This window comes from Numenius arquata, chromosome 12 (genome assembly GCF_964106895.1).
Source record: "Numenius arquata chromosome 12, bNumArq3.hap1.1, whole genome shotgun sequence".
Classification (NCBI taxonomy): Eukaryota; Metazoa; Chordata; class Aves; order Charadriiformes; family Scolopacidae; genus Numenius; species Numenius arquata.
In genome coordinates, this window is record NC_133587.1 from 39,086,136 (window position 1) to 39,113,462 (window position 27,327).

Sequence of the window (27,327 nt, forward strand, 5' to 3'; positions counted from 1 at the left end):
TAAAGTGGAAATCTGATGAAAGGGAGATGAGGGGAGGAGGTGGTGCAGTGCAAATGGGACCAATGTACTGAAGAGGCTCAGACTGGAAAAGCAGGAGCAGATTTTAATCTCTTGGACTCTCATGAGCTTAAGAAAATCATTAGAAAAATACTTTTGGAAAAGATATTTAGGTGGTTAAATCCAGTTTGATGTCAGCAGAAATTTAGATATCCAGTTTCTGCCCATTGAGGGTTCCCCACAGGTGTTTCATAGCACTTTCTGACCTTCGTGATAAATACTTTGTGATAATTAAATGCTGTGGTGGTGATGGGGACCACACATGGATTTCTGATAGGCCAAACCATGGCCATTTTTAGTCTTCTTAGCAACATCCATTGGTAATGGACAGATCTATCTCTCCCATTTTAAAAAAAAAACCTGTACTTTGCCTTGTGTTGGGTAAGAGCTTAAAATTGTGTTAGAGGACACCCTGGTAGCCAGGACGTGTCCTTTTCCAGGCTGGCCATTCAGCCTTAAGTCACATAACTTGACTAAAATTTCACAATTTCAATTTGCTGGTGAGAATGACCCTCAGAAACTATTTTCAAAAAGCAATGGTTTTACCCTACGTTTAATAAAGGTGTTGTATAGAAAGAGATGAAGCTATGGAGCTTTATCAGTCCCATCATGAGAAAAAAATCATGGGCCAACTGCTTCCAAAGCTGAACAGTGGTCAGGGTCACTAACATGTCTTGAAGCATACAACAACTGCTCAGAAGTGACAAGGGAGGACATCTCACCATGGTGATGTAATGCAAAGTTATCGCAAGTAGAAATAATATTTAGGCAGGGAAGCTGGGGAAGGAAAGAGGGTGAGTGCCAAGGTTACGCAGACAGCAGAAGCTGTTAATTCAAGGTGGCATAACAGAGGCGCTTGAGCTGCATGTGATATGTGAGGAGATCAAGTGCAACTCCCGGGATGCTGGGATTCCCGAGCAGCTGGAACTGGGGCTCTGCTGCCAGCAGGCTCTGCCAGAAGGAAGAGAGCAGCTAAGTCTGCTGTGGTCCTCCCGGCATTTTCTTTAATTTTTTTATTAATCCAGATCCCTGCTATGGAGCAACAGAACTGTAGGATGTTTCATACATGAACCACTCCCAGATGTCCCCTTTTCCCCACGTTTCTGAGATGTTTGGTAGGTGTAGGCTCTTGGATGTATGAGGTGTTGGTATGGGACTAACAGGACAGTAAATCATTTATGCAAAGGTAATGGGACAGCGATGTAAGTAACTACCTGTCCTCTAAATGCCTCCATCACACAGACCCACACCAGTTCCCAGTTTACCACTGTATTCTGGAACTCAGAGAATTCTGGGCTCAGTTGAAATACTCTAATTTAATCAAGCTATTTGAGAAGAACATAATGCTAGGAGAAGTTAGAAGTGTAAGAACCAGCTCTCTGCCTCTTTGTAGGTCAGGTACCACTCCAACAAAGGAAAGTTTTATCCCTATAAGCACATCAATGCTGAACACCAGAGAATCATGTCAAGGGATAAAGGGATATCATGTTAGTCACTACTTTTTGCTAAAACCAGTACAGTGCTCAGAGATGGTAATGCATGTGATCTGGGTATATTTATAGGAAGTAGGCACATGGAACAGACTTCAGGCATGGTACCAGGATCCCTGAGCTCACAAACTCATATAGCAGCTCTGCTTAGAGATGCCCAGGCGGTACAATCCCACCAGCATGACATGACAGAGGTGGCCATTAGTTGCAGTGCTGCCAGAGAACTCTTATGCTACATCTTCCCCCCACCACCTGTGTGGTCATTACCAGCTTTCACGTGTCTGGTCCACACTCTGTGCTGTTGTGCAGGTACATGGGTCACCTTACTGTCAACCAGATTTGGATCAGGAAGACCAAAGACTTGGCCTTAGATCCCTTATTCATCATGTGAACAGCCTAATGAGCAGGCTGTTCACTATGTAAGTGTGGATTTCTCATGGGAAGCTGAAATACCCCTTTGCACCAGAGGTAACCACCATTTCTAGCAGAATAAAGTGACAAACTTTCCCTGAGCCTACCTTATTCTTATAAACAATTTCATTTGGAAAAAATCAGCATTTTTCAGACTTAAAACATTTGTCCAGAAACTTTCCCCTCTGTTCTCCTAAGTTACTTTCTACTTGGCTTTTTAGTCTCTTAGATGAATGCTTAGACTCTGCTAGTAACAGGTATGACATGCTCTGTCATATTCTTACAGAGCAGAAGTGCTCTGTAAGTGCAGAAGAAATGCTCTGTAAGTACCGTTGGAAAAGGTTAGGATCTTCAGGAAGTGGTTTTCCCCACTGTAAGATAGCTGGAGGAATCATTCCCTGGAGGAATCTGTCTTTCCATTACACAGGGAGCCTGATTACCTGAGCTCAGGCACAGTTAAAATTAGAGAATCACCTTCAAATTAAATACTAATGAGCAGGGCACCATGAGTTCCAAAGTCATTTCATTTGTGATGGAAAATACTCAATAAATGGTAAAAGCAGGCTATTGCTGATTCAGTCAGCCTCCATCTGATAATCTACAGGTACAGAGAGGTATTTTTAAAGACAGAAAACCAGCTAGGACTACTAATCTTTTTTTTTTTTTTTTTAATGCTCTTTGACGGCTTTCATGCAATTCTGATCTGAAAAAAACCAGTCCTAGTTACTGACAGTAATACCTTGAAAAATCCAAAATAGCTTCTCAGATGAGTCAGCCCAAAATCACAGCGCTATTAAATCCCATGCTTTTGATTAGGCCCAATTCAGAAATGTTTAGACCAGATTCTGATACAATTACTAATGTCAAGTAGCACTTCCATGAATAATCATGCCGGCTGCAATTCAGACGAAATGCTATATTTAACTATCCATATATGAAGCAGAAAAAAAAAAAGAAAACAAAGAAAAACAGAAAACTGAGAGAAAAAAAGAAAACGGACCACAAACAGGTCTTTTAATGAATCAGTAAAGTTCTATTTCCATTTCAAATTTTCTGATTTCCCTCACTGACTGTTATTTTATGCCTGTGCTTTTCTGAACTCTCTCGTAATTCTGGTATCTTACTCTTCTGGTGACCTTGGCCCAAGCTTAAATGCTGAATTAGAAGCTTCACATACCCAACAAAAAAGTTTACCTGATGTTGGTCAGCATTTTAACAGGGTTTGTTTTTTTTTTTTTCATTTCTGTGAAATCAAAATATCAAACCCATTTCAATATGTCTAAGGCATGACTTGGTGAGGGTCTGAGCAATCACAACTCCAGCTGGCTTCTACACCAAGGCAGGTGGTCAGCAGATCCCAGCTTCAGGTTTTGAAAGCTATTTTACGCACAAGACGACGACTATTCATTAACACCTTTTAGCACAGCAAGTGACAAGGCAGGAGTAAACGCTTTGGCATTTCTTATAACAGCATTACTCATACTGCCTTGTCTCATAGATTTGTGCTGTCCCCCTGAAATCAATGCTAGTAGGGAACAGGTTGTGCAGAAGAAGCTGACCACCTTGTGATTTAGTCAGGACTTAGTTTTGCCACCCTAATTCATGTTGGGCTACATCTTTTTTGAGGAAAACTGACTCATTTCCACTAAGGCCTTTCGGGTAACAGGTTACTGCTCGACAGAAACACAGAACAGAAAAAATTGCCCCAAAGAGTCAAGCTATTTGCTGGTAAACCAGGAAGCTGCATTAGTGGCCAACATGTCCAAGACAGATGTCTGTTTTCAATTCACATTATGTACCATTTCTCATGAGACAGAGACCTATTAACCAAGAAACCTTTCCACATGCACTGGTATACCATGACATTATTTCGGTTTTGTTTGGTTTTCATAACAAAGGATTTGCTTCCTTCAGTCACTGGGATGTCCTACAGCACAATCAAAACCTGAAGATTAAAATGGGTCGTAAACTGCAGTCTCCACTGCAGGTGTGACAGAGAAAGCTCTTACCTAAGCATCTGCCACAATGATAAACAAGTTACCAAAAAAAAAAAAAAAAATAGCTGGAGGAATTTGATTTACAATGCATTTTGTGTAAATATTCCTTTGGTTCCACATTCACATTTTCTAGCCTGGTGCGTTATAATCATGGAGTTGTCAGACTTGATTGCATTACTTTGATGCACTGGGAAAAAAAAATCCCTTTATAAGTGTGGGAGCTATATTGCAAAAACTTCCTCCATGCATGACAGCCAAGCCTATTTATTTCAGGCTTATGAGTAAAGACTTTACAAATCCACTGCTTGTTCACACCAATATGTATATTTTAATTTACATAAAATGAGTAGATATGTTTTGGCTGGATTGGGCTGCTGATTCTCTTCAGTAAACCAGGAAGACTAATTAATTTCTTCTATAATGTGGTCCAATATGTCTGGTGCCTTGCGTTCAAACTGCAGTAATTCTACAGTTACTTTTACACAGGAATTCCCAATTACTGGGACACAGTTTTAGAACAAAAAGATATTTTTCTTAGCTTTGGATGCTGGTTACAGCATTGCTTGGTTTGACACAAAGGAAATACAGCTTCCTCAGCATAAACTCAAGCAGGCAGGTATTCATAATGTGTTTTTAATGTATATATATATATATATATCTCTGTCAATTTGGATTTCTAATGACCAGTCTGGCTTGCTGTGTACGCTCAAGCAAGAAAGCAAGCCTGGCTGTAGTCCCTTCCCAAGACATCAGTATGTCCCCATGCATGGCGGGAACATGTTCTTTGCAGACCCTCCTTATTTACCCCCTTTTTCATCTTCTGGTCCCACTAACCCACTGGCATGCATGGCTGGGATTTATATTGTGCAGCTCTAGGACTAACAGAGAAGAGATTTTCCGTCACGGTCTCCAGCATTCGGGTACCTGAGACACACACGGAGATTTGAGTCTTTTCTTGTGTGCTGCAACTGGGTGCTGCCAAGAGAGCATCTGACAAAGCCATGGTCTGCCAGGTGTTTTTACTCTTCCAAGGGCTTTACAAGGGTACATTTCTTGTTTATCTGCTGCTACTCTCCTCCAAACATATCCTCTCGGAGGCCACTACAAACAACGATGTGATGCCTTGAAGCAAAGGCAGTGGGCAGCCTGGTCCACCACCAATGTCAGCCCTGCTTTGAGCGAGGGGGTGGATGAGTTGAAATATAGATGTCCTGTCCAACCCAAATTAATTTAAATCTGAACACGTGATATGACTGTAAGAGTTTTATGATGTCTAAAAACTAGATACAACAAAATACTAGCATGTCCTTCCTGATGGAAAAAACCCCCACTTTATCTCAGATATTATGGCTAGAGAAAAAAAGGTACCTTAAAACTTGTTTTTGTTCTGTGATTTTTTCCCTAGGAAGACAGTTAACATGTTTTGTTGGGCTTGGTTTGGTTTTACTCAGCTTTTAAACATTATGTGGTGGTAGTCCCCATCGTTCAGTTTAGATTTGTTCAGTTTTACGTTCCGTTTGAGCTCCTCTTTGCTTTTTCGTTTCTGAACAGCCGCTAACTGCGGCTGGGGAGGGCATGACACAGATCCCCCCATTAATCAGAGGAACTTCACTTTAGCGAATGGCATTTTCCAGCCGCGATAATTGCTCCTAACATGGTCACATGAAAAACTGTTTGTGGCCGTCCTCGGTGTCACGAGTTGCAATCAACCGCGCGTTGAGCAAGGTAGCTCATTCTCACACGACCATTAGACGATGTTCTTTTGAAAGCTTTGCCAGCGGGCTCTGTCCGGGGAATTACGCTTGAGGACTTGGTGAAACCTTTCTCCTATTAGGGTCTGGGAGAGAGGAACGCGTTGGGGCCAGGGGGCTCTGTTTGGACGACCTTCTAGGAGACACAGAAGGGAACGTCCAAACAGATAGCAATTTTTGATGCAGAGAACACATACCAATGGAGGTAACAGGACTGGAGTGTTGCAAGGCATCTGGAGGAAAAAATACCCAAATAGCTGGCATTGCCTAGATGTTGCTTTCCCATCAACTGGCAACAAGAATGATCTCTCCATTTCTATCAGGTTTTTCCCAGCAATGCTTTCTATCTGCCAGAGTTGTGACCCTACCTTGGCTTCACATTTCCTGACCCTAGAATATTCCCCGTTGACCCTAATCAAAGCTATTTTGAGATGATAACGAATTAACAAGTCTCCCCAAGAAAAACGACCTATGGTTTATCTGGGTCACCCAACTCCGGGAAAACTGTGACCTCAGCAAACTTTCAGCAACTATTTCAAGAACATGCATTATCTTCATTGCCTTTGTTATCTGAAAAAGGGGGCTGAATCTGGAACATATTTGTTCAGGACACAACCTATGCTGGATGTATTTAGAAATGTCATAGTTTGAATTTAGATAGCTGGTGAGCTAACAAGGTAAGAACTTAACCCTTCCCCCCGCTCTTTCTCTTCATCTCACCTAACCTCCTTCTGTCACAAGTATTAACTGGTCATTCTCCCAAATATACCCAATATTGTTGTATCTCTTTATACAAGCCAGTAAAGGAAACACTAGATAAATTTGCCCAGTGCTTGCCTTTCAATAATTCCACTTTAATAGTGTATAACCTACTAAATATCTTAGCTAATGAGACCGTTGTTTGTTTTTTAACTAGACTGAAGTGACAACTGCATGAGGTTTAATTGCAATGGTTAAGTTTGGATAAAAATATTGGAAGGCATTTAATAGAAGAAGATTATGGGAAAACACTTTATTTCCCTGCATAAATAAAAACAAATCTTAATGTCACGACGGTAAGAATCATTTGGACTTTCAGTTTATGGCACTTTGACTTGAAATTTTATGAGCGAACATTCGCATGTCAAGTTTACGCATTTTTGCCAAATTCATGAGGAATGCAATCGCGTTTAGCCTACACAGTAGCCTCTGAAAAATCTGCACGGATATGTGCTGCACAGGAAAGCAGAGCAGATATGTTGGGGGGGACACCACCTGCAGCTGCATCCCCAGTGCCCCCCGGACACCCTTCACCGGGCCAAGGGCTGGGGGCAGGTTTTCCTTCAATTCGCATGCAGAGCTCAAGGCTCAGCTGGCCATGCCCTGGGAGAAGAGAAAAACACCCTGACTTGAACAGGGACTGGTGAGGAGCTGGGAGAGATGAGGAATAAAAGGCGGCAAAAGGCAGGAGCAGGAAAGTTTGGGGGGGAGGGAGTAGGATCCAGCAGGGTGGATGTAACCCAGGACAAGGTTGGGGTTCAGCCCACAGTGCTTTCGTTTCTACATTTCTCTGCTGCCAGGAAGACAAACGGGCTTCAAAACTGGCTTAATGCTTCCAGCGATCCATCTGGAAGAGTGTCGCTTGCTACCCTGTGTCCCATTAACAGCAGTGCATGTTCTTGAAACAGTTGGGTTTTTGGAACTGTGTTGGTACTGATGTGGTCCTGCATGATGGAGTTTCAGGCAGTTCTGCTTATTTTAAGACAGAGCAAATTACGGCTCAGTCCCCCCTACTGCCCTGGGACTGAATCAGGGCTGTGCACTGAATGAAGCGGTGGGTTGTGTGGTGTCCGCCTTATTTCTTTTAAAAATTGGAAGCCGATCATGGCCAACCACACTTCCAGAATTTGTAAACTGGCATATGACTAGCACTGGTCTTACAGCACTGGCTTGTTTAAGCAATTATAATGTAATTTCTCACTTTGCAGTGCACAACATAGTTTGCTGCTCACTAGCCTCATTAAGAAATATATTGTGAAAGAATGAAAACACCAGATCTGATTTCTAAATGTTATTCTATGGGCCAGAATAGTTACAGCGTAGTACCATGCATTCTTCCATCAACTGCATTAATTTTTGGCTACCACTTTTAAGCAGAGCTGCCAAAAAAATGTTTAGATCCTAGGGACATTTGTAAGCCCTGCAGGGCTCCCTTACCTCATTCAATCATCTTTCTCACACATATAGAGATGCACATTTTTGCTGACTTCAGGGGCATTCATATACCCAGCAAATCATCTCTGTCTGATCCCATCTGAGCAGCTCTGTTTTTATTTATAATAATCCTTGAATTTTCAAGGGAGTATACTAACATTCAGCTAACCCTATTTTTACTAACCTAGATTTAAAGAAAAAGGAGGAATCATTTTTGGAGCAGAACACACTCTAAGAAGAAATAATTTAGGATGTTATTTGCCTTATGGATTGACTTAAAAATAGATCTTCTGATGTAATTGTGTTTTAAACCTGTGTTTTGGAGCAGCTTGGTGTTAAAAAATTAATAAAATACTGGCTTATTCAGATATTAAAAGCAATTATGTAAATGTGAATTGTTGTTATCTAAAATAGTTAAGTAAAATACCCTATACAGCACACTCTTGATCAGATGACAGCTACTGGACATGCTAATCTTAATGCACTTTAAAATAAATGGAAGAGAGTCCTGGAACTCATGAACTCTGCAGAAAGTTTCCTTTAGCTGCCTATACACATTTCAGCCACAAAAACATCCTGATCTGGTTACTTCGCCACCAAATTTGATCTTGCACACATATTGGAAGGCAAAAATCTTCACTGGCCAAGTTAGAAAAATCGATGTATTAAAAAAACCCTGTATGGCACAATCATGACAAAAAAAGCCTAGCACATTAGAAGCTGCACATTTAGAGCACACTTTTGGCTTATCTTGCCTTGTAAATCCAAAGGCTAATGTTAACAAGCGATTCTGAGTACGTGTTTGGAGCATCACAGTATCTAAGAAATTAACCGCATCCAGTGAAATACTACTGCAAGCAGCCAAAGCAACGTGGTGTGAAGGTGGAGAGATGTTCACTGAGAGAAGAGGAGGATTCTTGCCTCAGCAGTACAGTGAAATATGCAGGCCCTTACCTTCAGGGAAGCAATCTTCAGGCTCCATCAGCTCCTCAGCAAACTCAGGGATCTGCTCCAGCAGTTCTGCAGGATTTGTCAAATCCACTGTGCTGCCTTCAGAAAGACTGATTTCATCAAGCTTGTTGTCAACAAGAGCAAAGATGAGGAAAACAAATTGATCAATTGCCCCGAAGGAAGTAGCTGAGTTTTTATTCCACTAACCAATATCCCAGCTAAAGCCACCACAACAGAGACATCGCCATGCACTTCACACGGTGCCCAATCCTCTAGTGACAGCTCTACCTACCCTGTGGTGAACTAACATTTGACCCATCAAGAAGAACAAAAGTTAACACGTAAAACTTACTTTTTAAAGGAAAAGAGATGCAAACCATAAAAAGATTGCGAACAGCCACTGAATATTAATGGTAGGTGGAAGTTTGGAATGACTGAACCACTCATGATTTTAAGGCTTGCATGTCCTGAAGGCTCACACCGTCGGATGGGCGGGATTAGAAGTGGGGACCTAGTTCCTGAAATGCTGAAGGACGAATTTGAGGACCTGTGTTGTGTTCCTGTCTCTGGGGCCTCATTCCTGAGGCTCCTCACTCTCAATTGATGGGTGAAATCTGCACCTTGTCAGGCAGGACCATGCTCTGCTCCCTGCTGCCACAGCTTCCCCACTGTGATGAGTTAAGTCTCTCTATCACCAGGGTCTGGTCACACGCTGCCACAGGCATGTGCGTGTGAGAGGGCTCTTCCACCTGCCTCATCCCAGGTGGGATGCCTGGGATCCACCCCTGCCTCATCATTAGATTCCACCACAGTATGTGGCCCCTAGCCTTTTAGCTACATACTTTTGGTCCCTAGGTGACGTAGGAAGAGGGACACACGGCTTTTGAAGGCCTTTCAGAGGCTCTACTGCTTTCCTGAAATATTTGACACCACCACCTTAGGCGCGTTGTTTAAATTCAAAGTTTCTCAAATTCTCCTCTGGAAAATGGGGACAAGAATAATCCAGCTCCCTGAAGCATTGGTTGTCTTATCTATTTAGAGCAGGAATCCTCAAGTAAATCTGGATAAAAATTTCTGGGGCATAGATTATTTTCAAAAATTGTTTTAAAGTCTATGCAAGAAATTGGGCTGAATACAGCAAAGGAACTTGATAAAAAACTTATGGTGTAGTTGGAAATTTGGCTGAATTTGATATTAAAAGAGATATGATACGTGTTTAAATAAGTCACCCAAATATGAAATAGAAATTTCATTTCAGGTCAAAACTTCATTTTAACAGAATTAAAGCATTTTCTTTAGAATAAAATGGGATTTCCCCCATAATTTATTTTACTAAAAAGATTAAAACATTTCTGTTTTGTATTAATCCAAAATTATATTTTACTTGATTATTCAGCTTGGCCACTAAAGTGAAAGATCTACTAGTTGCCAGCCCTGCTCACAGTTTGTTTCTGGCTGTATTAGAGAACTACCTGGCACAAGTGGGCAACACCAAAGCTGGTGTCTTCTATGTGTCATATCAATGCAAAATAACCATAAGCAGGAGTCAGGAGAGGTGGGTCATTTGTTAACTGCCTTATTCTGTTCTCTGAGTACGTATTGAAGTATTTTTGTGCTTTATCTTCCAATAGTATTGTCTCCATTTTAAAAAAATGAGGACAATTATACTTACCCATGCTTATAAACAACCTGTGAGATAGTTATATGAGAGATGGCACGTACACATAAAATATTATTTTCATGAGGACGATGGTGATGGAGTTAGAGAACAGGTACAGCTTTATATATTTATTATTAATGTGGAAATGGGCCCTCTGTTTTCCAGTATACACAGTCGATGCAAAATTTATAGCTGAATTCAGAGAAATGCTGAACCTGGGGTAAAATGGGCAAGATTAAACATTCCAGCAATGCTTGCAAGTGGGGATGGAAGCTACTTGTTTGCAATTAGCTGTAGCATCCAGAAGGTCATAGTCTTGGCTAGGGTTTTTAATGCTCTACTCAAAAAGAACTGCAAACAATCGAGAAGAGACCTTTTAAAAAGAGAGTCAGAACAGAAAGCACAGGTCAAAGACATGGATAAAGCTTCTAAAAAATCCATATTCAGAATGCAGCTGTCGTACAGAGCCCATTTTCTACAGACTGCCAGCAGTATATGATGGTGGAAAAAAATGTCATACCAAGTTTTAGCACAGTCAGAACTTTCTGATACTTTTCATTAGGGAATGCATTTAGTCATTATCTGTTCTGTTATGAAGACGTCAAAACACACATCATTGAAATAGTCCTAAATCATATACAGCTGTAAGATGTAGAAAATAGGGGTTCCAATGAGAAAAGAAGCCTTGTTGGATATAATTCCTACCAATAGACAGAAATCAAAGAAAACTGTGGGAACAACGTCAGCTCGATAGCATTGTCAATGAGAGAGCTGTATTTAGCAGAGACAGGTTAGGAAATTCACAGAACACAATACAGTGCAATTATAATAGACTACGAGGAAAACATCTTAAAGAATCAAGAATTGTCCAGAGTTATTTATCAGGAGCGGTTTTCAGAAAATATTAGAATCCATCAGCATCAAAGGGAGATGGGGAACATGCAAAACAAACCAGGATTTCTTCTGAAAAGCTTTCAAAGAAGAAGAGGCGAACACTGATTCAGAAAACACTAGACAAAGGTTTGAGGGTCTGAATTGGGACTAGAAAAAAGAGGGAACCATATGTATGAGAGAGGAAGGAAATATCAGGAAAGCTTGTAGGAAAGAAGCCAAGGTTACTCTTTGCCAAAAAGGTTAAAGGGATTAAGAACATTTTCATGAACTCAGTAATGGAAAGAAAAGGGCTAGAGACATAATAACAATTGATGAGGGAGATGTAACTAATCAAAATTCAGTTGCCTAAGAAAATAAACTCTTTTTAAAAGAATCCAACAAGGCGATCAATAAAAAGGCCGGGGCGGGGGGGAGAAGCCTGTTAGAATTAGTACTAATGTAAGTAGAGAAATATCTAGAAAGCCTGAAACATATGTAAATCAGCAGATCCAGACAAGGTGCATTGTAGGGCATAAAGAGATCCGATACACCAAGTTAACACACCATTAGCAATCAATAGCGAATGCTCATGGAAAACTGGAAACAGCCCAGGAGAGCAGCAGTGGAGTAAACACAACACTGAGCTTAGAGAAGAGGAAAAGGGAATAATCATGGGAATCACAGATCACTAAGCACTTGCCGTAGCCTGTGATTAAAGTAAATTAAATAAAGACTCAGAGGAGAAAAGGAGAGTGCTTTATTGGAGTGAAATGTCATAGAGTCGTAATGGCAGTGAGGTGGCTCTCCTGTCTGCTAACGGTACTGTGCACAAACGGGGTGCAAAGAGGACAATACAGAATCTCCTCTTTCTTTCTTGGAGTGAGTGGAGGAGGTGTACTAGTCAGAGGCAACGGGACCCATCAGAAGCCCCTTTTTGGAGACCTCCCACTAGTGCACAAATTCACGCTGCAGAGGTTAGTTTTTAATGAGTTTCTGGGTGGAGCGGCTGTTTTAAGTACCCGGACAGGGCTTCCACACCCATTGCTTGTGTCTACAATAGCGGCAAATTGATCTGAATGGGTCTTTCAAAACGCCTTTAGCAGCGAGATGCTGAAATATCATTGAAAGTTTGATGTTTGTTCAAGGCTTAACTCTCTTATCTCCCTTCCTCTCTCCCTCACCTATGAAGATCACAGCCTTAATCTATCAAATTGACATATGATATATAAACCTTAAGAAAATATCTGGATGCCTACTATAGAAAAGTCTACTTTTGAAATAAATTGTAATTGGCTTGGATTCACCCATTGCTCCGTGGAGAAAAGCCATCCTAAGGACCCAAATATAACACAAACTTTGTCTTCAGAGGAGGAGATCTGTAGGGATTAGAGTCAGCATTATCTTCACTAAAGGTATAGAAGAGGTACTGACCGATACAATCCTCGTGTTAGCCGATAACATAAAATTGGAGAGAGTACTGAAACCAAGGAAGCAGAAAGGAAAATAGAAGTGAAACATGGAGAGAATATAGCACAAGGGGACTTGACTCAAAACAGTACAAATGAGAGAGCTCCAGGAAAATTTCAAGGAAAATCCTGGAAACCTGGAGTAATATTAAAAAATTAGACGCGATTTTGCAGTGGGATATACTAATGCAGAAAATCTATATGAAAGCATCTTTTCTAGATAACGAGATGCTACTTCCTCTCTTTATGTTTCTATGAAAGTTGTATTTGGAATATTGTGCTTACTTCTTGGCAAAAAAAAACCCTCCAAAAAGGACCAATTGAGGGAGTTGTAAAGAAAGAGGTAAAAAAAGTCAAATAAAGGGCACAGAGACACTAATTTACAAGAAATAGTGAAATGAAAGAACAGTGGCATGTGATTTCAGGGGTTAAACCAAAGACAAAAGGAAGCAAACAACAGTCTATTAAATTAAGTGATATTAATTCATAAAAACAGAATGATGGATAAAATTGGTAAAAGACAGTAATGAAATGATACTTTGAAAGGGAAAAAATAAATTAAAAAAAATGGCTGGTTAATAAGGCAATATACTCAGCCATAAAATTTTTTTCCAAGCAAGTCAATTGTTCGCTTTGGCAAATGAAGAAATCTAAGTTGCCTGATACGTTTAAAGGTAAATTCCACAAAGCTGTACAAAATATTTTATGGGACAGCGTTTTGGTAGAGAAATCAACCTGTTTGTTCTCTGAGGTCTTATGCACCTGAGACATCAATGATTTTATTGCTATGGTGTCTTTCTGGTGATTTATATTGGATTAATTTTTAATCATATAATGTATCCTTTCCTGACATCAACAGCGTTTTATTCAGAACGCATTCAGTGCTTCCTGTTATTGACTGAATCACTCAAAGCCCTGCCTCTTGGGCATACCAAATCTGTTAAGTTACTTCCTCGCAGTTGCTGGTTTTATTTGGCTAGTCACAAGTTCTTGGGGCATTCATCAAAAAGATGATTAGCATGTCTTTGTGTGCCGGCACAAAGATTACTTCTGAATAGGAGGACTGTAAGTATGTAATATCCACGCAAGATCTGGCCCTCAAAAATAGTATCCTTTGGGCTTTGCCCTTTCATGTTGGCATTCATAGCCTCATGTGAACTTCCGTTTGACTTCAAGTCATCCCTGGATTATTGCCATATTCCTCCACCTCTTTCTAAGCAGCCACAAATAGAATCAATTATACTCTACTATAGAAAGGTGACATTTGTGTCCCAGGACCCTTTGAAAGTCGAGGGAGGAAATGGGGATTATTTCTTTATCACGATGTTTCTGAATATATCAAGGCTAGAGTGTTCCTGTTTTATCATGACATTTCATTATAGCACTAACAAAGGACATAGTTTTCCAACCTCCGTATTAGGATCACAGGGTTTATTTATCTCAAAAAGACGTTTAAACATGAAGGATACCTAATCCCCTGAGAGAAAAATTCCTGGAACAGTCTTCTGATTTCTCCTAGTTACAATGCTTCATCTCATTATTTTAAAGTTTTGGGTTTCTTTGGTAAATATATAATTTTTTTTTTTTCTGAGACTGGCATGTCAAATATTAGACATCTTAGATACTAGAAAGAAATTCTTTACTTTGAGGGTGGTGAGGCAATGCAACAAGTTGCCCATAGGAGTTCTGGATGTCCCATCCCTGGAGGAGTTCAAGGCCAGGCTGGACAGGGCTTTGAGTGACCTGGTCTAGTGGGAGGTGTCCCTGCCCATGGCTGGGGAGTTGGAACTAGATGATCTTTAAGGTCCCTTCCAACCTAAACCATTCTATGATTGTATGATTCTATGATTAGAGTTTCCTTCCTTTAAAGTTTACCTCCTTTTCTTTCTGAAGATGAAGTTCAATATGCCAAGAAGTATTCTGGCAAGGAGGATTGCTCCTTAAAGAAATCCTTCATGGCTAGAGGATTTCTGGTTACTGTGAGAGGAATTTAGCTCACCTAAGTGCACAACTCATCTAGTTACCCTGGGCTCCCTTTATAGTCAATGGAGAGAAACAGGCACTTTTAGAAGATGATTCATCTGACCTAATTTAAATGTTGATTTCGGTCGGAGATGAGACACATTTAGCTAACTACATTGGCTCCAGATCCTCATTGACTATAAAGGGGCCTCAGATGACAAGTGCAGATGCAGGTGTCTACGTTTAGTTCAGTAAATTCCACGACAATATGAATCAGCTGGCCTGGAGAATATGAACTCTGGCTTTTGTGATGGGTCTGTTTCCTGGTGTCCTGTCAAGATTTCTCCATGGGACTGCTCCTGCTGGGCACAAACTTGCCAGCAGTTTTATAGCAGAATTGGGAGAGGTGTGATGCATGTTGAAACTATGTCATCCTTTCCCTTTCATTAATTCAGTCCCCCCAAATCACCACTGGTTCCAATCTCAAGGAGCTGTGGAGTTCCCCAGACTCAGAATCACAGAATCACAGAATCTTCTAGGTTGGAAAGGACCTTCAAGATCATCTTGTCCAACCATCAACCTAACTGACAAAAATAAACACCCACAAAACAACAAAATGCAACACCATCACTAAACCATGTCTCCCAGCACCACGTCAACCTGTCTTTTGAACACTTCCAGGGATGGTGCCTCAACCACTTCCCTGGGCAGCCCATTCCAATGTCTGATAACCCTTTCAGTGAAAAAATTTTTCCTAATATCCAGCCTGAACCTCCCCTGGCACAACTTGAGGCCGTTTCCTCTTGTCCTGTCGCCCGTGACTTGGGAGAAGAGACCGACCCCCAAACTCCCAGGACATCACCCAAAACCTCCAGTTCCTGATTTTGAAGAGAGGAATCCATCACTCTCTAATAATAAAAGCAAAGTTATACGTCAATAAAATGCTAAATCTGAATGGGAAAAAACCCTAACAAGTCAGCAAGCAGGACACAGGGAATTTAAAGCCTGGAGTCACTCATGTATAGTACAAACACATACATTTTTAGTGTTCATGTTTATAAGGACAACATCATCCTACAAATTGAAAATAAATGTCAATGTGTACATATCAAGAAACAATGAGTGAGCTGCACTTTGGCAAACATCAACTGAATGATACCAAGGCTTAGTAGTTAGTATCTTCACGTCAGCTACTTAAACTGTTGCACCTTTCTTGGGTCTATGTGCTAACCCGAAAAGAAATGGTAATATGTGACAGATAGCAGATGCCTTCCAGTGAACTCCAGGTAGAGATCTGCCAAGTCAGCAGATGCCATACTTAGAGCTCCTTCTCAGTGAGAAAACACACTCATATTTGCTCCTAAAATAAGACAGTAACATTACAGATGATGTTTTGATATTTTTTTTTTCCCCAAGCCTCTTGGAATCCCATCTTAATTTATAATGCACATTTTCCAAGCTTTCCAATTATTTTTATAACAACAAAATCCTCTCTGTTTTTTACTAAGACCGTAATACCCACTACATACTTTTGCTTTTCTACCACTTGACAAACATGTATTTTTACAAGCCATAAACCCCACATAAATCAGTGACATGCACTACGGAGATGGTGCAATAGATCACATGCAGTATCAGGTAGGAAAGTTGTTTCTGTTACCTCTTTTTGCCCTACTGGAGGTGGTGGCTCAGCCTTCAACTGCTTATCCACGTGCAACTCACTTAACTCTTCACAAATATCAGAGTTCTGACTCCGGACGCCTGGGCTTTGGCATCGCTGCCCCCTCAGCTGCAGCTGTTTTTCCTGCTGGAAATAATCCTAGATGGGTTTATTTTCTTTTTCTTTGATAGCATGCTTATTTCTTAAGGAGAACTCCCCGGCTAGAAGAGAAAATAGCCTGGACTATACTTGTCAGAGGACAACAACTTAAGGAAAATGGCAAGAAACAAGATAACACAAGCTTATAATGTAACTCTTGAGGTTTAGCAACTGGATATGTCAAGATATCTGGATGTGGAAAATGGAAATACAAATAAGCCAACTTTTTTTCTGAGCTGTTGTTGCTGGATAGGAGGAAATTCCCTTCCAACCTCTACTTTGAGTCTGGTTTTTGAGACACAAGCTTCCTTCAGTGACCTGAGGTGCACAGAAAGGTGTTTGCAGTTCAGTCGAATAACCGAGGGGTGTACTCTGAAGCCACGGTGATACTCAGGGTTACAGTTGGGGAAAGGCAGGAGTGCAATACCCAACGCTCTGCTGCGAGTATGCTTGAAACAGTGTGGAAAAAAATGCACCCAGAGGAGACGAGATACACATTGAAGGGGAGGAAAATGCAAAGTTCTCAGGAAGAGATAAAAGGTATTGAAAAGTAGATATGGAAAAACTGCAGATAAACATGTAAACGTATGCGGCTCCTATTCACCAAAACACTTAAGACTACTTTGCACCCACTGATGCCAATGAGACTGAACCACAGGTTGAAAGGAGAATGCATCCTGAAGCACTTCGCTAAAAAGGGATGGACTCTGGAATCAGAGCAATAATTTTTTTTTCCTACAAACACATCTGACTAGACCCAGTGCTTGCTAGTATGAGTGGTGCCATTAAATTCACCCACTTCTTCCTGGGGTGATGATTATTGCTGTTGAGCTCTCTAGAAGTACTCCCAGGACTAATGGCAGAGGAGAGTATATTTGCAGGGTTGGTCCCTACGTCTGGAGGCCCAGGTTCTTTGCTGGTGTAAATCAGTGTCAGTTTATTGATTCACCTGAGGCAGGGGTTTCTCTGAAAACTCCATAGCCCATCACAGCACTACCATCGTTCATGCCATTACTAACGCTGCTACTAAAATATTAATAAAACTCTAGCTGGTTTCAAAGGGTTGTGCTGAATTGCTTACAGAAGGACTTCCATGCTGAGAAAAAAAATTACAAGCATAACAGGATTTCAACAGTAGTTATTTAAACCTATTTATCTTTCACCTGTCCACCTTTTTTTTTTAACTTGGTTTGACTGACATTCAACGTTATTCATGTATTAAGTGAGTTTCCCTTCCCCAGGGAGCCTCAGCCTACCTGCCTCAGTTCTAAAGCCACATCGCCACAGGAAGTCCCTCAAGAGGTACTAGGAGCAGAAAAACACTTTATTCCAAATATAACTATCTGAAAGAACAGATGACACAAAGGAAGCAGTTGGTTAAGCAAATTGCTCTCCGTATAAATGCTTTCGGACTGTCAGGTTTGTACCAGTCCTTTCAAATGTCGTTCTGTGTTTCTAGCAAATTAATTTAAAATCAAATTACTTGTTTCCTGCTTCAGAGGGCATGTGGTCTAAAATATATTCTAACTTTAATAAATTAAATTATGCATGTCCTAGCCTGTATCCTCTGCATAAGAATGTATTACATACAATTTCTAGGCACAGTTTAGCACTGATCTTCACAGGCCAGAGACTGCTCCATAATCATCGAGTTACAGTTCCATTCCTGTCAAAAAGTAACACTCTTTAGGGCGCATCTTTGGAAATAGTGTAATAGTCAGGGGAGAAGCTAATGTGGAACACATAGTATGCGCAAGTAAGGCGCTCAGCCATAAAAAGGGTTTTTTTAATGCAATGTGCATACAACATAGCACCAAGTAATCTTAATGGCATGGTATTGGTTATAGCACTAAAACAACAGAAACAATTGTTTCATGTTAAAAGTGCAATGCAATCTGAGGTGACATCTCAAGTTCATTTATGCAGAAAGGTTGTGCACTCAGATTCATTAGAAACTATGCAGTGTATGAGAACAGACTGTGTAGATCAGTTGATCTGACGAACACTCAAGTTGTTAAACAAATTATTGCACTGAACTAGAGTCAAATGCCAAACTTACACTGATTCTCTATTTACTAACCCCTCTGTGTGGTACCAAGGCTTAGCAACACTTTCCTAGAGACTAAACTCCAGGAAACGTGGGCCCAGCTACTTCCCAGAAATCATACTTGTACCAAGTATTTGATGAGTTAACATTAATTAAAACTGATGAAATGTATCCTGTCAAATTATCCAATGGGAAAAACAGGCGCATGAGCTCAGACAACAATTTTTGTGCATCACCATGTGTTTTCAGACTTGTCTTGCAAATTTATAAGGTGGGAGAAAATCCTTAAGAAAAATAGACTCTTCAAAAGAATCTGGTTTTACAGATTGATCCCAAAAGGAGCATTAGGGAACCAACTGAGTTTTCGCAAACAACTGACACCAGCCCTGGTAGACCACTCTCACGGGATGCAATGGTCTCATTTCCAGCACACAGCACCTGACGGTCAGTGGAGACCTGTCTGGGGAAAGGTGCCTTTGGTTTACGCTGTTTAACTTTGAACTGTTTGCTTTTGTTCTGATTCCAGATGATTCGTTCTTCTGGCAGCAACGGCAGCAGGTTTATCTCCTGTAAAGCTCCTCACCGTGGGTGGTTTATATAATTTGTTTTTAATTTTTGAATCAAGTGCCATGTTGCCAAGGCAATACACATTATGTTAATATTTATTGATTCAGTTGTTTTCATAATTTATAAAGTAAAACCATTCAGCTTCGCAAAAACTTTGTGCATGCAAACAGAGGGCTGGGAGCCCAGGAGAGACCTCAGCCCCTTTAAAGCATGAACCAAAAGTTTTCTCACCTCTGCTCTGATCTGGGCCATAAAAAGAGATGATCTGCCAACACCACACCAGTAATTAGCACATGGAGGAGGACGGACCCAGTGTTGTCCCCTTGCATGCTGCAGGTCAGTGGCAGCACCAGAAAAATAGCAACCAGATTGAAAATAGAGCATAATCCGGGTGACATCTCAAGTGTGTTTGTGCATGGACCCACATACTTGTTTGCTGACACAAATAAATACAAAGGCTCCACACTGCATTCTGCCTCTGAAAAGCACAGATCGGCTAATTGTTTCAAGCTCAAATGGAGATTAGTGCAAATGCCGCTCCTTTGGAAAGAGGACTTGCTGTTGGCAAAACAAGACAAATACCTGTCATCAGCATGGATTCACTTTACTCCTTCCCTGTGGAAATATCATTTTTTCCATCCTGTGCAAATTTAGAAAGGGGATCCTAGGACCTGCCTTTCAGACAGTGATCGGCTCAGATGGGTTCTCCTGATGCTTCGTTCACTCCCCAGATCATGACCCTGGCTTGTAACATTTGTTCCCTGATTCCCTGGCCACAGTTGTTGTGGGAAAGATGATGTGCAAAGCCTTTGATAGCAGGAAGCTTCCTCTCCCGAGCAGGTGTGGAGGGAAGAAATGGGAATTGGCTCTGGAGCCTTTCCCCCTTGCAACTGTCACTGCAGAGCCAGTAATCAAGGATGAAGGATTTGGCACGATAAAGTTACTTTAAGTTATTTTATGAGGTGGACAGGGTATCCCCTGTCTCTGGTGAACCAGTGCAAATTCAAACTGCCCTTCACACAGTCCAAAGTGTAATGGGAAGCTTCAACCCTATGCATCTTCTCTGCTTCCCACCAGGCTCATGCATCCCTGTCTCTCTTTGACAACCAATTTTGAGACATGAATGAGATTTCAGGGATGTCCAAGTTCTTCAGTCATTTTCCAGGAATGAGATGGTCAGGACACTTCCAGGAGCAGACTCAGAGCCGCTGGAGCTTCTCCTGGTCACCCCACCTACAAGTCTGCACACACTTGGCCATACAGCTGGGACCCTGCTTTCCCATGGGACACTGCCCATCAGAGGAAGCATCAACAACAGACAAGGATGCTGGCAGCAGAAAAATAACTGCTTTAGCCATTCATAAATGACTGACGCTATGAAATTGAGCCTTCCTGAGAAATGCAGCTCAATAGAACAGCAATTAGTCCTTTAATAGGTGACAACATATTTTAACCTGCAAAGCTTCCTATAGCCAGTTTTCGGATATGAAAACCATAATAGGAGTCAGAGGAGCTTTTCATGTATAGTAAAACCAGTTCAGCGGTGTGTGACACACATGGTTATGAGGGGACTGTTTACTCTAAAGAGTAATTATTGATGTTTATGTTCCTCCTTGCATACAGCTATGGATTTCATAAAATTACCATGCCTGGTAGCAATTGGCATCCTTTCTCAGCAACAGTTTGTGTCTAGTAACTGGCACCCTTCCTCTGCAAAGAAGCCAAGAAGTAAATGATGGTGAAAACTGAACTGTTTATATCCTACCTCTGCATAAATGGAGAAGCAAGCAGATTGCAATGCTGCTGAAATATGGCGAGCTTGCATTTCTGCCTGGGTGGCACCTGTTTCGTGTGTAAACAGGAGACTACAGTCTGCAGAGCTGCCGGGCTGACAACTCTCAGATATGCTGAATTCGGTCTTTCTGAAAAGTCTTGAAAAATCTGAGCTAAAATGGGAGAGAAATAAATAACCGTGAACCAGGGAAATGAATTGTGGATTCTTATTACCGGAACAGATCATTTATGATTTTGGTTCTCCTCTTCCACAAATAAATGTAAATCCTTGTAGCACCAATAAAATCAGTGGATTTATCTTTCTGCACGTTTAGCACGAGAAGAAAAATCACCAAATACATCAGGAAAATCCCCTTGCTTCCTTAATACGAGAAGGGGAAGATTAATATCACTTATTCTGCTAGGAATAAAAAAGGGCTGGTGTGCAGCTGTCAATTTTAAGTGTGCACATTTAAGAATCTCTCTAACCCGCTTTGAAGAATTGCTTCTGTAAAGCAGAGTTGCTGCTACTCAATTTAATGAGAAATCAGAGGAAAACCTGAAGCGATACCACACCACAGCACTACGATTATAGCTAAAACACAGAGAGGACTTGTGCTACACTACTTTCCTTTACAAGGGCATTTTATTAGCCAGACTACAGCATTTGCAAATACTCATGTAAAGTGTGTGAAGTCCTACCTTGAGATTGCAACACAGGTACATAATTTAAGTCCAGCAAATTCCTCAGCGAGGGTGTGAAAACAGGAAAGAGAAAGTCTAAACCTGATTATTTGAGACTGCTCATCCCTACTCTCCACCCTACGCCACCTGGTCCATCATTCCACTTCAGCAGAAACAACGAGACATCAGGCTAGCTTAGTAGACTGATTTTTTTGTTCAGTTTTTCAGACCCCTCACAGTCTTTTCACTTGCCATTCATCTATGCAAAAGCCAGAAACAATCAGTTGCAAAGGGAGCAGTCAAATGTCAGACTTAGAAGGTGCTGCTCATATTTGTCGCGTGAATCCATCTGGATTTTTTTTTTCTTTTTCTTAATGACCCAGCCTTTTTAGGGACCCTGATTATTAAAACCCAAATCACTAACACATGCATGCAGAAGAGCAACATGGGCAAAACAGGTTAAACACAATAATCTCCGAGTTCAGAAACTGTTGCCCAGCTCCTGGTGAATGTACCAGTAGATGAAGTTATGCCTCTCTAGTTGGATGTCTGCAGGTCCCAAAGGAGTTTCCAATTGAGCTGTCATCTGTCAGAGCTAATGCCATTGCAGTTTGCACTTACACCTATGCAGCTAAACACAGAACTTGTCCTCCTGGTGCACCTCAGAAACACATTTCCCCCCCCTGAAAGTTGTAAGGTGTTTGGAAGGAAAGTGCAGTACTTGTTCTAAAAAATAATGCACCTGCGAGTACTTAGCTGGATAAAAATACCAGAATCTGGCCTTTAAAATTCAGAACAGTGAAGGCTGAGACTGGCCAGAAACCACAGCTGCTCAGCAGAGGCTCTTAACAGCAAATCCTCCCCTGGAACCAGCCTGCGTTGGTATTTCCTTTCATTTTGAATAAAGGTGAACTAAAACTTTGCCAGACAAACATCATCACAGCCACTAACTGCTGGTCTCTGCACAAGTGCTGGATGCTTTGCCAGATGTCGTCCCAGGAGGAGGGAAATAGCAGTTTAGCAGTGCTCCTTCATGGATTCATCCAGAACATTTTAAGTGTTTGAACTCTGACCGCGGAGGAGCGAGGCACGTTATTTCTAATGGCTTCTGCCTTGCTGGCCTAAGATCTTTTCCCACACTGACTGCCCATAATAAAACACAGATTCATTATTCCAAGGGTTGACTCTTAAAATTAGTCTAAGTGGGAGAACTTGGCAAAAAGATGGACTGCCAAAGTTAATTTAGCCTGTTATCAATTCAATAGGCTTAAATAGGCAGTGAAAGTGTTTCATAAGTGTTCATTGTTCAGAGTTCAAGCTAATACCTTCTGCTAAATTGCATTTTGAAGTTTAATCACAATCTACTTTATGTTTCTTTTGGTAATTGGGATCTCTCCGCAGTATAATATGAAGAACTCAAACTAATGGGCTCCTCTGATGGAAGTTTAAATTTTGGAAGTTTGCCTCAAGGTACAGTGAGTGAAAGTGCCTGAAATAACCCGGAACCTTTCACCCAAATGAGGCATTAATATTTTGATCATTAAGGAAGTTTCATATTAGCACAGGCAATAACAACAAAATAACCATTATTTTAAATTTTGCTATTTTGGACCAAAATTAATGGGAGTAATTTCAACCCCCTGACACACGCACGCACACACTGTCTCATTTGGCACAGGAGCCGCTGGCAAACTGCCTGCTGTTCATTTTGTCCAAAATGTTAAATGTCGGCATTTTCTTTACCAAAGGGAGAAACAGTGAGAAATGCTCATTTCTGGGCAGTGTTTTGCTCCAGGGAGGGATATGGATACTGGGAAATGGCACCCAGTAAGCTGTGACTGACGCGTAGTCCGTGGTCTGGGCACTTGTCCAAATGCATGTTGTCAAGTCCGCTACGCCTGATATCGGTTCTTTCAATGCCAGGCGCGCTTTTTTTTTGGTAGTTTTTTTTGTTTGTTTGTTTTTATTTGGTTTTTTTTTTCCCCTCTCCCCTCTTTCTCTCCTCCATCAGCTCCCTGTGTTTCCTGCACCTTAGGCATTATGCTGTGGACAAATATATTTCCCTGCCATCGCGCACTGAATAAGCACCCTAAAACCTTTGTTTGCAGTGTGACTGCTCTAATCACGTCAGCAGAGATCTGACACGAAGTCTTCTTCTGCCCCATCGTACTGAAACAAAATAAACACAGATATCTTTCTATATGTAGAAGCAAAGATGAGGACATAGGTGCTTTAGATCTGCTGCAGTGATTTACAGTCCTTTTTCTTTTTCTAATGGCCTTGCTGCTAATTTTCCAAAGACAATAAATGAGAAATGTTCTATTTTATCGCTAAAAATGATTAGCAAATAATTGAATTCTATGCAGTTTTCAAGAAATGCAAAGCAAAATATACAGTTTAAAAAAAGGAGAAGTCCAGGCAAACTCTGTATGTAAAAATAATGAAAAAAACCCTGCTATCTTACTCAATGATTAGTAAAACATTGGCCCAAATAAAGCTGACAAGAAGGATGCTCTAAGATTTATTGCGTGCTGCATGCATGTATACGTGTGGGCTCACTCTCCTGCCAGTAGGAATCGGGGAGTCATCCACAGAATTCAAAGATATTTTATCCAGTTGCACTAAAAGAGAATGTGTCCCACAGACTGGAACTGAAAACAGACAGAATATAAATACTGTTTGAAAGGGCATTACAGTTCTTGACAATAAAGTATATTTCCTGCAGTAAAAGGCTGAAATTAATGCACCCTGTCAAATAAACACATGACTTCATGGTATCTCTGATTTATAGACGTTAGAATTATCAGGAGCATAAGACATTGTCACAAACAATTTTATATCAAAACCTTTATGCACTGACATTTTAATAGCAATTTTCAATAATTTCGGCTACATTGTCAACCTGGAATAATTCTATTGACTTTTATAGAATCACTTCAGGTTTAGGAGCAGGTCTGTAATGCACAGAAATTGTACAGTAAAATTTCCACTGTATATAAAGGAAACAGATGCGTTTCCAGATGCAGATGGTGAACTCTCTGTTACCTGAGACATTTCAGTCTTTTTTCTATCTTACAAATGATGTATCATAGCTAAAATAAACTTACAGGCTCTGTGCAGAAATTAGTGGTTGAAGTCTTTGACCCAGTGTTATGAGAAAGCTAAACCACGATGATCCCTACGGCCCTCTCTGACCTCAAAATTATGAAACTCTTACTGGTAGAAACATGCAAAAAAAGCCATCAGCAACCGTTTCACCTTGTCAAATGAAATAAAATGAGTCAGTAATTCTGAAGTAAATACAGGGAAGAGGAGAATAAAAGCGTGGGGTTTGGTACCACTGAATAGAAGCTGTGGTGGCAGCCAGCCCTATCGGTGATGTGTACAGAGGCAGTTACTCATCTAAAGTCTGGAAACCTGGTTTTCGTGGGAAATGCATTTGGTGGAGCCCAGACAAGGTTATACTCGAGGGGAGAAAAAAATCAAGATGAAAAAAGGTGAATATGGTTGAGAAAGCAAGGCGTGCTCTGGAGCAACGAATACTCATTTGGTGTGCAAAATCCAGGCAATGTACGCCCCTCAGGTCCTCTGTGCAGACCTAGACCCAAACCTCTTGAAAATCATAGCAAAAGTGCTGCTCTGCCTTGGAGGGGTCTCCGAAAAGGACATTCGGAAGCACAGCTGGTAAACTGGGAAAATCTGGGAGGCAATGAAAGACGTGGTCCCCTTCTCGCAGGCAATATTCCCTGCCAGGTCACGGGAGGGTGAGCCCCAGGAGGCACAGCAGCAACCCTCTGCTATTTAAGGTTTTCCACAACCAGGGGTAAGCCTTGGGCAATCAGGATGGCACAAATTGGGTACGGTGGGAGCTGGGACCTGGTGGCCGTGCATGGAAAGGCAGAGATACCGTGGCGTGTCGTGCCTGATGTCGAGGAAGGGGTAAGAAGCTGCAAAGCATTCCGTCCCGGCAGCAGGCAGCCAGCACTTTCCATATGACCCAATTAGGCACTCCGTCGGAACAAATCAATAATGGCATTTTCTGAAGACAAGCAGGCAAGTGCTGCTGGCTCGGCACCGCGCTGCATGTGAAAATACAAAGGTGTTATCTCTGTGGAAAGCAGCATCCGTGCCTGGCTTTGTCACTGCAGAGGGGGCAAATGCGAGATGCTTTTCAGACTGCTGTCACCAAGAGCCACAAGCCACCGCAGCATGGATCTCCTCTGTGGCATGCTATAGACAGATCAAGTTGAGGGCAGTCATTTGAGTAAGGCAACACATGTAGTAATTAAATTTAAGAAGGGGGAGAAAGCAATAACAGCCCCGTTGGCCTGACTCAAACAACAAGGAAATGGCAGAGCCATTTTCTTAGGTTGCACTAATAAAATTTGCTGACTGTAGGAACTCATCAATGCAGAAAAGGATCCAGATAGCGTGCAGAAAGACCTGGATATCACTGAGGTCTGGGGTAATAGAAACAAGACAGAGTTCAACAGTATAAGTGCAGGACACCGTACTTTGGGGACTGATTCCGGACACCCAGCGTTACTCATCTGGAACCTCCTTTTAGTTCGTTAATCACAGGATTCCTCTGAACCACAAAGTCATGTCACTGAAAAAGGCACACACTGTGCTGGGCTACAGCTGTGGGCACCTTGAAGGTTAAGCAATACTGAAGTAGGAATTTTGAAGATTTAAGCTTCGGACTTACATACCTAATGTAAATGGTACAAACCCCTCTGATGCCTGAAACTGTCAGTGGAGTTAAACTGCAGGTAAATTCTGGCAGAATCCACTGTGTCAGGTGGACTAGACTGCACACACTGAATTGTCCCATCATTTTACTGTCCGCATAATCTGGTTCTTACTCCTTCAGGAAACTGAAAGTTGATGTCACATATGAAAAGATGGTGTTTATAAGCAATTACAAGACATTCTATGGACGTCCAAGAAAGCCTTTTCCACATTTTAATCATCTAGGAAGCCAAAATAAGAAACTCAAAGAACCTTGAGAAGATGCACCCAGCATGTTTCTGTGGCTGATGCTAAGCTTTTGGGAGCTGTTTTCCTGCTAGGACAACCCACGTTTAAATTATACGTCTCAAAGAGAGAGGAAAAATGGAAGACAGTTATTCTTGTTCTCAGTATGAGGCTAAACTTATCATCAAATCCTAAAGCAATCTTGTGGACTGACAGGGAGAGACCTCCCCACCACTATGAGCAGGGCAAGGACGGGGGTTAGATAAAGACACAAGCTAAAACGTTGCAGTGACCGGCATCAACACACGCATCCCACAATAATGACAAATGAATTAAGCTCAAGGCAGTCCTTTCTCAGCCTCTCTCCTCTTCTGCCAGTTTGTTGCGCCTCTGCTGACTTTAATCGTTCAGCTTTTCTTTCTCATCCCTCCACCATATGTGTGGGCTACAGGCACATGTCTCCTGGCTCTCTCAGCCGGCAGAGCATCTCACTTGCATCTCAGTAATCAAAGGAGATTTAGAAGCTATCAGGTGGGCTCGTTCCTTCGAACCCCTCTCAATGACAGTGCCACAAATTGGTAGCTTTCAGGAAGACGGCTGCTGCCAGCGTAAGCTTTGATAATAGAAATGGCAGCTGAATTTAAAACTT

At 41.4% G+C, this 27,327-nt stretch overlaps 1 protein-coding gene across 1 annotated transcript in view; it reads right to left on the reverse strand.

Annotated features, from left to right (window-relative positions):
• Positions 1–27,327, reverse strand: part of LOC141471274 (sodium channel protein type 5 subunit alpha-like) — a 217,763-nt gene that overhangs the window by 44,030 nt on the left and 146,406 nt on the right. The window contains exons 18-19 of the mRNA XM_074157715.1: positions 16,472–16,618; positions 8,854–8,974 (exon numbers count right to left, since the gene is read on the reverse strand). Of these exons, the coding sequence (XP_074013816.1) occupies positions 8,854–8,974; positions 16,472–16,618 (268 nt within the window). The remainder of the gene's footprint in view (positions 1–8,853; positions 8,975–16,471; positions 16,619–27,327) is intronic.